We start from the raw sequence: 13,887 nt of genomic DNA on the forward strand, positions 1-13,887 counted from the left end.
CACTTTTCTCTGGGGCCCAAGCTTCCAATGCTGCCAGCCAGGCACTGGGTCAGTGGGATGGGACGGGAGGGGAAGATCTAAGAAGGACTGGGCCCTGTAAAGGAGAGGGGACTCAGCAGAGCAACCCCCCACAATCTGGCCAGCTCTACGGGTCCTTCACTGCCCCTCCTCCAGGCCCCTTCTCCCCCACAACCTAACAGACTTTCCAGTCCTCTCTACCTTCTGTATCCCTACTTCCTTTTCCAGCTAAGGGGACACCAACATCTACTGAGGTCCTCACAGCACTCAAGGACATAGCACTAACTGCCCCCATTTTACAGATGCAAAAACTGAGGCCCAGATAAGACTTGCTCAAACTCACAGCTCATTAGTCCAAAATGAAAACCCAGGTCTGTCTGATTTTTTTTTTTCTATACAGGCAGATTCTGACCATGTCTCCTGGGGTCTCTTCCAGTGTAGGCCCCCGTGGAGCGGGGTGTCTGCGTGGCAGTGTGTGTTCTGTGGAATCTGTCAGCAGACATGTGCTTGCCTGTGGTGCCATGTAGCAGGAACGCAGAGGAGCAGGGCTTTTCCTCAGAAATCTGCTTGGCCAGGAGTCACCTTCCTTCTTGGGGGCAGGAACAGGTATTTGAGGCAAGGGAGGAGGTAGCAGGACTGAAAAGTCAGAGGAACTGAATGGGACAATGGCAGCAGTTAGGGGAGGGGTGGGGGTGGGGAATGTCTGTGGCAGGGCCCAATGAAGAGGGGAGGCCTTTGGGGTGATTTCCATTCCCTAAGGTCCCAGGGAAACCCCAGGCAAGCTTGCTCCATTGTTCTGCAATCCCTGGAACCCCTTCCAACCCACCCGCTCCAAATCTGAATTCACCTCCTTTAGGAGACCAACTCCAGTCATCTAGCCTGGGGGTTTCTGTCCTCCCTCAGACAGTCTTGGGAGACTAGAGAGACCCAGAGGCAGCCTTCAAGGGGGCTGGGCAGCCAGGGCCTGGAAAGGAGGCAGGCCTGACTGGCCAGAAGCCACCTTCCAAATGAGCTCACACACATACTTTCCACCCCGGCTGGCCCCGGGCCGGTGGCTGGGTGCCTTCCAGGCCAGCCTTCCCTGGGCAGGCCCAGCCCCCTCTGTCCTCCTCTGTCCCTCACCAGGCCTGGACCCCGGGGTTCCACAACAGGATCAGGGACCCCAGGCCAGGCAGTCACTACACCCCAAGGGAGCAGCCCCCACTGCCTCCAGGTTGAGGCTGGGTCTTCCCAGTTTCCCCTATTCCTTCATGGGCCCTTCATAGCTTAGAGGAGGAGGAGACCAGCTTCCTGCTCCCAAAGACTCACACCTGGATAGGGAGGGGCAGTGGAGGGAAAGAAGAGGTGTCCCCACTGTAGTGAATTGGCGGAAGGGCTTCCTGAGAGAACCTGAAGTAGCTCATTGACTCAGGGACCAGGCCAGGTCTGGTAGCTGCCTCACCATGGGTCACATCCTGCCCACTCACTTCATTTCCCGCTAGGGGCACTTCCCTGATTTGGGACAGGATGGGGTCTGGGTGGGGCAAGGCCAGGTTGACCACAAAGCAGGGAAAAGATGGGTGCCTCCGAAGGACCCAGCAGATTCACACGCACGCGACAGGCTCCAGCTCATTTTGATCCAGCCTGTGGTCAAAGACGTCACCCTTCGTGCAGCTTCCAGAGACATGTAGCACCAGGCCAGAGAGCAAGATCAGTTCCCAGAAACGCTCTCCTTGGCCGCTCGTGCCTGGCTCTGTGCTCGGAACGCGGCTGCCCTGACCGAATAGCCTGGATCCAATAATATCTTCCTGAGGTTCATATCAGACCCAGCAGACAACTCATCCCACTTTGGATTCCAAAAATATGGCCACTGCAGGTAGATCGCACAGCCGGCTGCCGCCCTCCGAGTCACTGGTGGTACAGTTCTGTCGAGGAATGACTATGATTCATAATAATTCTGACCCCATCACGGCCACCAGACACATGTTCTGTCCTCACTCACTTCCTTACAAAAGAGTAGGATGGTGCTAGGCTCATGAGAGTTTGATAAAAGTTTTTGACTTTATTTGCCAGTGAGAGCTGTGATAAACATACGCAAATAACTGCAGCTGTGAACACGTAAGTGTTGTATACGTATGGACGTATGTATGTGTATACATAGAGAATATATAGGTTTTAAAAGCATTAAGCTGTACACTTAAGTTCATTACATTCTTTGAATTTTACTGTATATTTCACCTCAATCTTTAAAAGATCTAAAAAAAAAAAGAAAGAAAACCTATCGAAGTACAGAGGTTCATAACTCCAGAACAACTGCTTCGTCCCTATCCGTCTCCCCCTTAAGTGCCACCCCTCCCCCACAGCCTGCACTTAACCTGGGAACGGTCCCTAATTGGGCTGTGTTGGCCCAGCTCTTCTGGAAACACCAATCTTTCAGACTGCACTCCCAGAGCAGCCTGCACCTGGACCCTGGAGCACCCAGCAGGGAGGCCTCTTTCCTTGCACCCTCAAGCTCCGTGCCAGGTGTCCCTGAAGTCTCTCCTCCAGTCTACTCGCCTGTGCTCCAGATGTACCCTGCACCCCAGGCCTGCATGAAACTGCACACAAGCTCTGGGTGGAGGAAAGCTGGCGAAGGGGCCCGGAGGAACACCCACCCCCATTCCCTCTGGCTGGGCGCAGCCCCTCTGCAGCAGAGACCATCTGGACAGGGTTTGCAGGGTGGTAGCGCCCCCTTGTGCTGGGTGTTGGCACTGCAAACCAAGCCCGAAGAACAGAGGCCAGGGCAAAGCCAACAACACCCAGGGCTCCAATACCACCCGCCTGTCCCATCCCCCTTTCCACTTTCCATGCTTCCGCCCAGGACACCTGTACTTAAAGGGGTGGGACTACGGTGATACAGGATGACAAGCCTTCATCTTCCAGCAGCAGAGAGAGAAAAGTCAGAGTTTCCATGGGCTGTCCCTCTGCGGGGGGTTGGTGAACAGCCCTTGAACAACTCCAGGAAGAGGGAGTGGAGAGGGTGCAGGACTGAGGGTCTGAGAGAGAAAGCAAGGGAGGCGCTAGGGCCTTGTCCCCAGAGCTCCTTGGAGTTGCCACACTGCCCTCCTGTGGACACCTCAGATGCGGATCCCTCTAGGATGCCTGTCCCCTGAGCTCTTCAAGGTCAGCGTCCAGGTGAGTCTGCACTCCTGGGCCTCAGAATGCTAGGGCAGAACTCCCTCTGACCAAGGCAAGCGGGACTCTGGGACTCCTTTACCTGAGAGTGGGACATTTCTGTGCCACTTCTCTCAGGCCTTTGGAAGTATGCCCAAGCCTCTTGGGGGGCCTCTAATGTGCACCCACCCTCCTAACTTCATCTGCATCTTGAGGCTTGGAGACTCCTTTAATCCCCATCTCACATTTATAAAGCTCTGACATTTTGTAGTTTAAAAAAAAATGCCTGTAGGTGTTTTGTGAATATCACTATGTTATTACCTTCTTTGTGCTAAAAGTTTTCATTTGTTAAATATAAACATTTAAAATACAGCCAACATTTCCAAAACCGCCTTAGTGTTTAATTTTTCAATATGCCAGAGGCCCCCAAAATGGACACAACTGAAGTCGCTCTCAGTCCTCCAAGGAGTGTCCCCAACCCTGCATCTCATTCTTTCCAAAGCACAGGGCACCTTGCTCCTGTCACCATATGGTAGAGTCTTCAATCCCCATTCCCTTCAAACCTAGAGGTTTCCCCATCTTGAAAAGCTCTCCTGGATACTGCTGCAGTCTTGAATGATTTTTCTCATTTTCCCCTTTTCTCTCAAGCCAAGGTTTTTCAAAAGCTGTCTGCATTCCTTCCCCAGCCATTTCTTTTTAACCCAGCCTCCACATGTGCATCCCAACCAGGCATTTACTGAAACTTCTCCCCAAAAAGCCTTCGTGACTGCTCTCTTCCCACCCCAGGCCTTTTCTCTGCTTTCACTTTCTTTGGCCTCATGTTAGCGTCTAACACAACTCGCTTTGAGAAGCTCCATTGCCCCTGTCTTCTGGGAAGTTCTGCCATCCTAAAATCCACAAGTCCCAGGGTTGTCAAGGAGCCCTGATGGCCTAGGACTGGCATCCCCTGCATCAACACTACCCATGCCCTCGGCTTCTGTACCAAGCAGAGACTGTCTTTATTCATCCCGTTAATTCCAGTTTCTGCCCTTCAGACTGTATAGAATAAACAAATTCTTGTTCCACACTACAGCTCTTCAAATATTTGGATCTAGTTTTCATGTGTACAATCCCTCATGAAAATTAAGCTTCTTTTGCTTCATTCCAGTTCCTTTCTCATTCCGTAAACAGTTTATCATACAGCTTGGCTTAGAAACCCCCTCACCATTCCTATCACCCTCCTCTGGATTAAATTATTTTCTCAATCTTTTAAAACAGAGCTTCCCGTACACAGAGAAGCAGTATCACACCGTGGTTAGGACAAGGACTCTGGAGTTACACAACCTGGGTTTGGACCCAGCCTTTACGCCTTACTGGTGGGATGACCTTCGGCAAGTTCTGTATCCTCCCTGAGCTTTATTTTCCTCATCTTTAAAGCGGGGCTATCGGGAGGGTATAGCTCAGAGGTAGAGCACCTGCTTAGCATGTACAAGGTTCTGGGTTCAATCCCCAGTACTTCCATTAAAAATAAATAAAGTGGGACTAATAATTCAAAGAGTAGTTGAGTAGATTAAGAGATATAATCCATGTGATGCCTGTGACTGGCAGTCACTGATTCATTCATTCATTCAACATTTACTGAGTACCTACCTGCTTTTTGCCAGACATTGCTTTTGGCAATGGGGATTCACCAGTAAACCAATATAGATCTAGGAACTTATATTCTTGCCCCCGTGGAACTTATATTCTTGTGAGTGGAGCAGGGAATAAACACGATAAATGAGTAAAATAGAGTATGTTAGATAGGGATAAGAATTTTCCAGATATTTAAGCTCTGCATCCTTTTTGATGAACAATTCCACCTTTAAATTATTTTCCTCCTTTACTATAAGCACTCAAGAGAAATCAGGCTGCTTCCTCAACACTTTGCTTAGAAGTTTCTTCAGCCAAATGTCCAATTTCATTCCTCACAAGTTCTACCTTCCACCAAACACTAGGACAAGAACACAATTCAACCAAGCTCTTTGCCCCTTTAGAACAAAGATCGCCTTTCCTCCAGTTTCCAACAATGCATTCTTCATCTCCATCTGAGACCTCATCAGAATAAACTTTGCCATCCATATTTCCACCAACAACCTGTTCACTTAGGTATTCTGTGAGAGACTGAGGCTCTCTCTGTAGCTCTCCTCTTCTGAGCCCTCCCAAGAATCACCCTTAACAGTCCATTCACGGCAATGTGGCCTTTCTCTAGCAAGCACCTCCAAAGTCTTCCAGCCTCTGCCCATTGCCCAGTTTTAAAGCTGCTTCCACATTTTTATGTATTTGTTACCGCAGCACCCCAACTTCTCTGTACCAAGTTTCTGTCTTAGTCCCTTCAGGCTGCTATAACAAAATACAGTCAACTGGGTAGCTTATAAACAACAGAAATTTATTGCTCACAGTTCGGGAGGCTGGGAAGCCTAAGATCAAGATGCCAGTATAGTCGCCTTCCAGTGAGGGCCCTCTTCCTGGACCCTGTTTTATTAGGCATCAGCCTCATTCTCAGGGCTCCACTTTATGACTTACGCCATCTCCCAAGGGCCTACCTCCTAATACGATCATCTTTGGAGGTTAGAAAATCAACATATGAATTTGGGGTGGGGGGAGTGGGGAGGGCGACACAAACATGCTCCTGCACAGGGTAGTAGTTTGATCTTGAGCAAATGATCTAACCTATCTATGACTCAGTTTCTTCAATTATACAATGAGGACAAAAACAACACCTACTTCCTGGATGTGTGATGAGGATTAAATGAGATGTGCAGTGCTTAGAAGAGTGCCTACATATGGTGAGTACTCTATAAAACTTAGATATTGTCTTTTCTTTTTTAAATTTTAATTTTTTAACTTATTTTTTTGGGGGGGGTGATAAGGCTTATTTATTTATTTTAATGGAGGTACTGAGGATTGAACCCAGGACCTCATGCATGCTAAGCACACACTCTACCACTAAGCTATAACCTCCCACACATATTGTCATTTTGAAGATCAAATATCTTCCCATTGTCCACTCCTTCCACTATTTTTCACAAATTCCTCAAAGATTCCCAAGAACATCTCCACAGACCCATTTCTCAATATACTTGATGATCTAGGGTGTGATTTATATAAGCCTGGAATTTAAACTCACTAAACTAGATAAAGCTTAAACTCATTATAAGAACCTAGGTCCTCTTTAATTTTTTCCTATCTTCTTTTGGCTTGAATTCACTCTTAAATATTAATCCCCAGTGTCTTGCATAGTGCCTTGCATTTGGAAGGCACTCTAATAAACATGTAGAGGACAGAAGTTTGCTCTACCCTAGTGCCATTTCTTCCCAATGATGATGATGATTGCTCCCAGCAACCTAGATCTAATTTTTTTCTTTGTTTTTTTTTGCTTTTGTTTTTTTTTTTTTTTTTTGCAAATCTTACGTTTATTCAGCATCCCAGACCGCAGGTTCCCTTCCTCCTCCTCCTGCCCCCTACAACTCTTTCCATCTAACCAACACTTTTCCTGCTTCATTTCTAAATTCATTTCTAAATTCCCCACAAGCTCATTCCCATGGGTACCTCCCATGACTATCTCTTTATTCATGTATCTCTTTCCAACTAGACTATACACTCCTTGAAGTTAAAGTGAAATCTTAAGAGTTCTGGGCATCCACCAAGTACTCAGCATAGAGAACAGTCAACACTCAACTAAAACCTCCATGATCGCCATTAGGATTAAGTGTTATTAATTTCCCCAACCTCTTTGCCCTGCTTCCCTTTACTCAGCATCTTCCTCCCACATTTACGGTTCTATTTCATCCCTCATTCATCCTAAGGGTGCAGTGTGGTGTGTAGAGAGACCAAGGGACCAAGTTTCCTTGGCATGGGACCAAGGTCCAAGTGGAAGAAGGGCCTTTTTATGGCCAAGTCTATAGCTTCAGGCCTGCTGAGGTCCCAGTTTGGAATACATCAAAACTGATGTCAACAACAAATGTCATGAACAGAAAACTGTAACATTTGTAGACAGGAGAGAGTAGTATGGACCTGAATGTACACTCTGTCCAGAGCCAGATAGCCTAGGTTCAAACCCTTGTTTCAGCATTTACTACGTCCATAATCGTGAGCAAAATACTTAACCCCTGTGCCTGAGTTTCCTTATCTGTAACATGGGAGTAACAATAATATTTACCTCACAAGTCTATGGAGACGATTAAAAGAGCAAATACTTGAAAAATGCTTAGATCTTTGCCTGAAGTGTGGAAAAAAAAAAAAAAAAGCCCCAGAAGTATTTGCTATTGTTATCGTTTACTATTATTATCTGTTAAGTGCCACAGGAAATTGGTAACCCCAAGCTCACATAAATTAGAAGTATCTCTTGTGACTAATAATAATAATTGTTAGCAGGTATGGAGCATTTCCTATATGCTCAACTTGCATTATCTCCCTAAATGTTGACAACAACCTTACGAGAGAGTTGTACTATTATTAACGCTATTTTACAATTGAGAAGCACAGAGAGGTTAAGCAATTTTCTCAAGGTCACATAGCCAGCAAGTGGCTAAGGCACAATTATTCTATTCGCTTCCTGAATTACTGTGTCTCATCAGGAGAGAAGCCTTGTGGGTACAAAGGTAAACAGTCTAGGCCCCAACCTACAGGAAGTTTCAGTTTCCAGAGAAGGGGCGGGGCGGGGGCGGGAAAGACGAGTAAACAAATTGTTATAACACCGTGTGGTAATTGCTCTAATAGAGGCGCACGACAAAAAGTGCTACCGGATCTCAGACACTGGGACAAGATAAGTACTGAGAGCTTAAGGATACAAAGGAAAAACATGGCAGTTACAGAATAAGAAGTTGCCCTTTGACAAACGTGTCCTGTAACAAATGTGTTACACGGAAAGGACTAAACAAAGCAGAGTTAAAAGTGGCGGCTGAGCGCCTTAAGAGCCCGTGTGACTAGAGCTCGTAGGACCGGAAAGGGGTTAAGGCGGGTAGGTGGGCGGGGCGAGCGCGTTGATTGGCAGGGGTGGGGCAAGACTCGTCACCCGCCCCCTCCCTCCGCCCCGGCTCCTCCAACCCCTGGGCTGGCCTAGGGTACCGCCTGGGCCAGGGCCGAGGAGCTCGGCTGAGTCGCCAGTCCCCCTCCCCGCTCCCCTGCCGCATTCCGCGGGCTGGACGCGCTGGAGAAGTTGAGCTGCGCCCGGGCCGGCCCTGGGGGCTGACAGTCGGCAAAGTTTGGCCCAAAGAGGAAGTGGCCTCAAGCCCCGGCAGGTGGCGGACAGGCCTGGACCGGATCGTTCGCGGCCTGCGGGCGGGCTCTAGGCGAGGACGCACCCCAGCGCGGGGCCTCGAGCCTACTCCCAGGGCTTTGGGGGCCAGCCTCGGGAGAGAGCGCGGCGGCGGCCGGGGAAAACAACTCTGAAGTTGGCGAGAGGCACCGCCCCTGCTCCCGGGACGCCGCCACCTCCCACTCGCCCCCAGCCCTGGCATCCAGAGCTTCGGTCGAGGAGCCCGGGCCATGGAGCCCCCTAGGGGAGGCGGCACTGGGGGGCCTGGACGCCCGGAGCGGCGCCGCCTCCCCACTGGCTAGACGACCGAAGCTCTGGGACTCTTCCCGCACCTCTGGACGGCTCACGATGCCGCCGGCCATCCTCCTCTTACTCCTCGGTAAGAAACCGAAACGAGACTACTCGCCCGGCACCCCGCTCCCGGGGCTGTTACCGGGCTCAGGGGCTCTAGCTCCCTTCTTCCTACGCGGCCCCTCACCCTACCCTGTCTGCCCGTGTCCCCCACCCCCTGCCACTGCCCCCGGCGCTGCCTGCCCCAAGCCCTCGGAAATTTCCACCCGCTTCCCTCACCCCTCATCCTCCCTCTGGCCTCCGCAGATCACTGTACCCACCCCAACAGGCCGTGCTGCCGACTTTCCTTCGAGGTCACACACCGCTGCCTTCCTCTGCTCCCCACCACCCCTTCCGTAAACTACCCGGAAGTCTCAGCTCCCTTTCCTCCTTGAGTTGCTCAGGTGAAGAAAATTCCAAAGCGTGACTCTTGCCCTTTCTCGCTCTTCCTCTAGGAGGCGCTCTGGCCCACCCAGATCGGATCATTTTCCCAAATCCTGGTGAGTAGAGGATGCCCCTGGGGTCCCGCGGGCTTGGTAATGAGGGAGGACCCAAGGGAAAGACTCTCTTGTCCTTGAATTCTTCTGGTACCATAGTTTTAGAGTGGAGATCATCCACCCTTTATTTTACAGATGGGGAGACAGAGCCAGCATGAACCCTCTCCTGGTAGTTTTGTTCAACAACCCCCCCCCACCCAAATATCCTTGCTTGATCTGTCTAGCCAAAATGTAGTCTCCTTGAGGGAAGCAGTATTTCCTGTTCTCTTAGCCCAGTGACTGGCACAAAGCAGACCTCATATTGTTTGTGGTGTTGATACTTCAGGTGGAACTATGATGAGTGTGGAGAGGAGGGGGCCCATTGAAGATTGTGGCTCTGGAGTGTGTGTGGCTGGGGCAGGGGAGCTTCTCTGCTCCTTCTGGAAGAGTCCAATCCCTTGGAGGCCTCAAGCCTGAGGAAGGGTGGGATGGTTAAGAGGCTGTCGACCAGTGTCCCTACCTTCCTCTCTCTCCAGCCTGTGAGGACCCCCCGGCGGTGCTCTTGGAAGTGCAGGGCACCTTACAGAGGCCAGTGGGCCGGGACAGCCGCAGCTCCCCTGCCAACTGCACCTGGCTTATCCTGGGCAGCAAGGAGCAGACTGTAACAGTCAGGTGAGAAGCAGGGCAAGACCCTATTCCTTTGCCCCACGCCTCCTCCTCTGCCATGGAAAAGCCTTCAGGGATCACTGCTCCATGGAATTTCCAACCCTGTCAACAGGGGGAAGAGTAGAATTAGATTTGGCCTAGTCTGCCCTAAAAGCCTGGCTTATTCTGGACCAGACACAGTGAATTGGGGCTGGGCTGGAGTGGACATCTAGCTCGGGTCCTGTCATCCCTGAAGGACGATAGTCACTCTAGAAACAGTCCTTGGGCTCAAATGTGGCTGTTCTGAGAGGTCCTTCAGTCCATTACACATCCTTACCTGGGAGTCAGAGCTGTTCCTTCATTAGCTTAGAACCTTCCTTAGCCTCCCCAGATCTTTTAAACAGTCCAGGTCTCACTGGGCCCCTCTGATGTTGGGCTGCGGGGTTGTGGCCCATGTTAAGTACCTGGCTGTTTGCTTCACACAGTTCACTTCCCATGAGTTTACCCAGAAAAGGGTAGGGGAAGGGAGAGGGCAATCTGGGGAGAGGTTGTTGGGGTGGAGGGATCAGACTGCCATGGTGATCTCAGGTTTCACCACTGGGCACTGGGAGGGGATGGTGAGTTCTGGTTAATTAACTGTATGGTACCTGCCGGTCACTTCTCACACCATACTTGGGTGACAGAGCTGCAACACCAAGAAAGCAATAAATCTGTCCTGACTCGGTCCGGAACACAAATCAGTTTTCCCTAAGGGTTCTAGGATGCACTCGTCTCATGGTGCTGTAGGCCTCTGTTAGGGCTATTGCCATTGCTTACAAAGGAATTGGACTGTTTTCATTTGGCTGTCTGGATTATGGATAAGCAGGCATTTGTGCTTCCTGGGGTAGAAGGGGCCTGACAACACTGGGGGAGGAAGACGCTGGCAGTGGTCAAGAGTATCTTACTTCCTGCTCTCTTCCACCCCTGTAGGTTCCAAAAACTGCACCTGGCCTGTGGCTCAGAGCGCTTAATCCTGCGGTCCCCCATCCAGCCACAGATCTCCCTATGCGAGGCCCCTGCCAGCCCCCTGCAGCTGCCTGGAGGCAACGTCACCATCACCTACAGCTATGCCGGGGCCAGAGCACCCATGGGCCAGGGCTTCTTGCTCTCCTACAGCCAAGGTAAGCTGGACAAGGCTGTCCGTGGGATGTTAGAACAGGCAGTGGAAGGGAGGAGGGGAGGATCCCACCAGGTCCAGTGCTTCACAGCCCCTCTCCATGTGCCTCTGCAGATTGGCTGATGTGCCTGCAGGATGAGTTCCAGTGCCTCAACCACCGCTGTGTGCCCTTCATCCAGCGCTGCGATGGGATTGATGACTGTGGTGATGGCTCTGATGAGGCAGGTTGCAGCTCAGACCCCTTCCCTGACCTGACCTCAGTCCCTGACCCCACCCCACCCTGCAATCACACCTTGGAAGACTTCTATGGGGTCTTCTCCTCCCTTGGGTACTCACACCTGGCCTCAGTCTCCCACCCCCAGTCCTGCCTCTGGCTGTTGGACCCCCATGACGGCCGGCGCCTGGCAGTGCGCTTCACGGCCCTAGACCTGGGCTATGGAGATGCAGTGCACGTGTATGATGGCGCCGGGCCCCCCAAGACCCTCCGGCTGCTGCGCAGCCTCACCCACTTCAGCAACGGTAAGGCCGTCACTGTGGAGACGCTGTCCGGCCAGGCCACCGTCGACTACCACACAGTTGCTTGGAGCAGTGGTCGGGGCTTCAATGCCACCTACCATGTGCGGGGCTACTGCTTGCCTTGGGACCGACCCTGCGGCCTAGGCTCTGGCTTGGGGGCTAGTGAGGGCCTAGGTGAGCGCTGCTACAGCGAGGCTCAGCGCTGCGACGGCTTGTGGGACTGTGCTGATGGCACGGATGAGGAGAACTGCCCCAGCTGCCCGCCTGGACACTACCCCTGTGGGGCCGCCGGCAGCCCCGGTGCCACAGCCTGCTACCTGCCTGCTGACCGCTGCAACTACCAGACCTTCTGTGCTGACGGAGCGGACGAGAGACGCTGTCGGCACTGCCAGCCCGGGAACTTCCGATGCCGGGATGAGAAGTGTGTGTACGAGACTTGGGTGTGTGACGGGCAGCCAGACTGCGCAGACGGCAGCGATGAGTGGGACTGCTCCTATGCCCTGCCCCGCAAGGTCATCACCGCCGCAGTCATCGGCAGCCTGGTGTGTGGCTTGCTGCTGGTCATTGCCCTGGGCTGCACCTGCAAGCTCTATGCCATTCGCACCCAGGAGTACAGGTCAGTGGGAGTGCAGCTGGCTGTGGCGGAGTGGGGACCCAGGGCAAGAAGGCCTGTGCAGCCACAGGAGACCTGAGGGTGCCCACGCTGGGGACAGGTTCCAGTGACCAGCTTATGGGTTGGCTCCTGGTGTTGTCGGGCTTGGGGGCAGGGGTGCTTCTCCGAGGGAGGGACAGGTCTAGATCCTGAAAGCAATCTCAAGGAAGGTGGGGGACCCCAGATGACTTTGGGAAGTCCTGGTCTGGGTATGGAGGGAAGAGGCCTGTCCATGCTGAGACAGGCGGCTCTGGCCGGAAGCACCTGTGACTGAGCAGCCCTCATCCCTTCCAGCATCTTCGCCCCTCTCTCCCGGATGGAGGCTGAGATAGTGCAGCAGCAGGCACCTCCCTCATACGGACAGCTCATTGCCCAGGGTGCCATCCCACCTGTAGAGGACTTCCCTACAGAGAACCCTAATGATGTAAGTCACCCTCCCCCACCTGACCACCTCCCGCTCCCAGCCCCCTGTGGTCCTGCCGCCGCACCCTCCTTTCAGGCTTCTGGCCGTCCCCACCCCCTCTGACCCCACTGTCTTCCTCCTCTCCTTGCAGAACTCAGTGCTGGGCAACCTGCGTTCTCTGCTACAGATCTTACGCCAGGACATGACTCCAGGGGGTGCCCCAGGTGCCCGCCGCCGCCAGCGGGGCCGCTCTATGCGCCGCCTGGTGCGCCGTCTCCGCCGCTGGGGCCTGCTTCCTCGGACCAACCCCCCAGCCCGGACTCCTGAGACCAGATCTCAGGTCACACCTTCTGCTGCTTCCCTCGAGACCGCAGATGGCAGCACGGGTCCAGCCCGTGAGGGTGGAGCGGTGGGTGGGCAGGATGGGGAACAGGCACCCCCGCTGCCTGTCAAGGCTCCACTGCCACCTGCCAGCACATCTCCAGCCTTCCCTACTGTCCCCGAGGCCCCGGCGCCACTGCCCGTGGCACCCCTGGAGCCATCACTGCTGTCTGGAGTGGTGCAGGCCCTGCGAGGCCGCCTCCTGCCCAGCCTGCGGCCCCCAGGACCAACCCGGACCCCACCCGGACCCCACACGACAGTCCTGTCCCCAGAGGATGAGGACGATGTGCTTTTGGTGCCACTGGCTGAGCCAGGGGTCTGGGTGGTTGAAGCGGAGGATGAGCCACTGCTTGCCTGAGGTGACCCGGCTTCCCTGGGGGCTCTATTCACAGTGACAAACCTTTAGAGAGCAGGTCAGCTTCCCTTCCACTACTTCCCTCCTGTCCCTCAGTCTGAGGGCACTTGATGGGCCTCCCACTGATCCCATGTAGCTACTGTAAAGTTAGGTGTCCCTCAGGCAGGAAGAGGGGTCACACAGAGCCCCCTCTGTGCATGCCAGAGACCACAGCCCACCGCCACCCCACCCCACACCACCACCACTTGGGTGGCTGTTTTTAAAAAGTAAAGTTCTTAAAGGGTCATAGGCCTGGATACTCCATCCTTGCCAAAGCCCCATCCAAAAGTGGCCTTAAGCACCAGAATGCCAACTGGCTGGAGATGTCCAGCTTCCAAGGGGAGGATTTGGGCAGGGTCTGAGGTTTTGCCAACGGTAGTCCCGCCTGCAAGTCCTGGCTCATAAAAAGAGCACAACAAATGCTTTTGTTCCATAGCTAAATCATTGCCCAGGAAGCCAAGGTTGAAAATAAAGGAATCAGAAATTTAAGATTTTTGTAAATGAGC

The 13,887-nt window shown here is 52.8% G+C and overlaps 1 protein-coding gene across 1 annotated transcript; it reads left to right on the top strand.

The window, feature by feature from the left end:
- The first annotated feature begins 8,205 nt into the window (after nucleotides 1–8,205).
- LRP10 (LDL receptor related protein 10) lies at nucleotides 8,206–13,870 on the top strand. Its single transcript, XM_010989420.3, has 7 exons — nucleotides 8,206–8,807; nucleotides 9,214–9,258; nucleotides 9,771–9,906; nucleotides 10,849–11,039; nucleotides 11,150–12,167; nucleotides 12,498–12,627; nucleotides 12,758–13,870. Exons 1-7 carry the CDS (start codon nucleotides 8,777–8,779, stop codon nucleotides 13,343–13,345), a joined length of 2,139 nt encoding a protein of 712 aa, XP_010987722.2. The 5' UTR covers nucleotides 8,206–8,776; the 3' UTR covers nucleotides 13,346–13,870.
- The last annotated feature ends 17 nt before the right edge of the window (nucleotides 13,871–13,887 follow it).

The sequence above is a fragment of the Camelus dromedarius genome, chromosome 5, assembly GCF_036321535.1.
Source record: "Camelus dromedarius isolate mCamDro1 chromosome 5, mCamDro1.pat, whole genome shotgun sequence".
In the NCBI taxonomy this organism is placed as follows: domain Eukaryota; kingdom Metazoa; phylum Chordata; class Mammalia; order Artiodactyla; family Camelidae; genus Camelus; species Camelus dromedarius.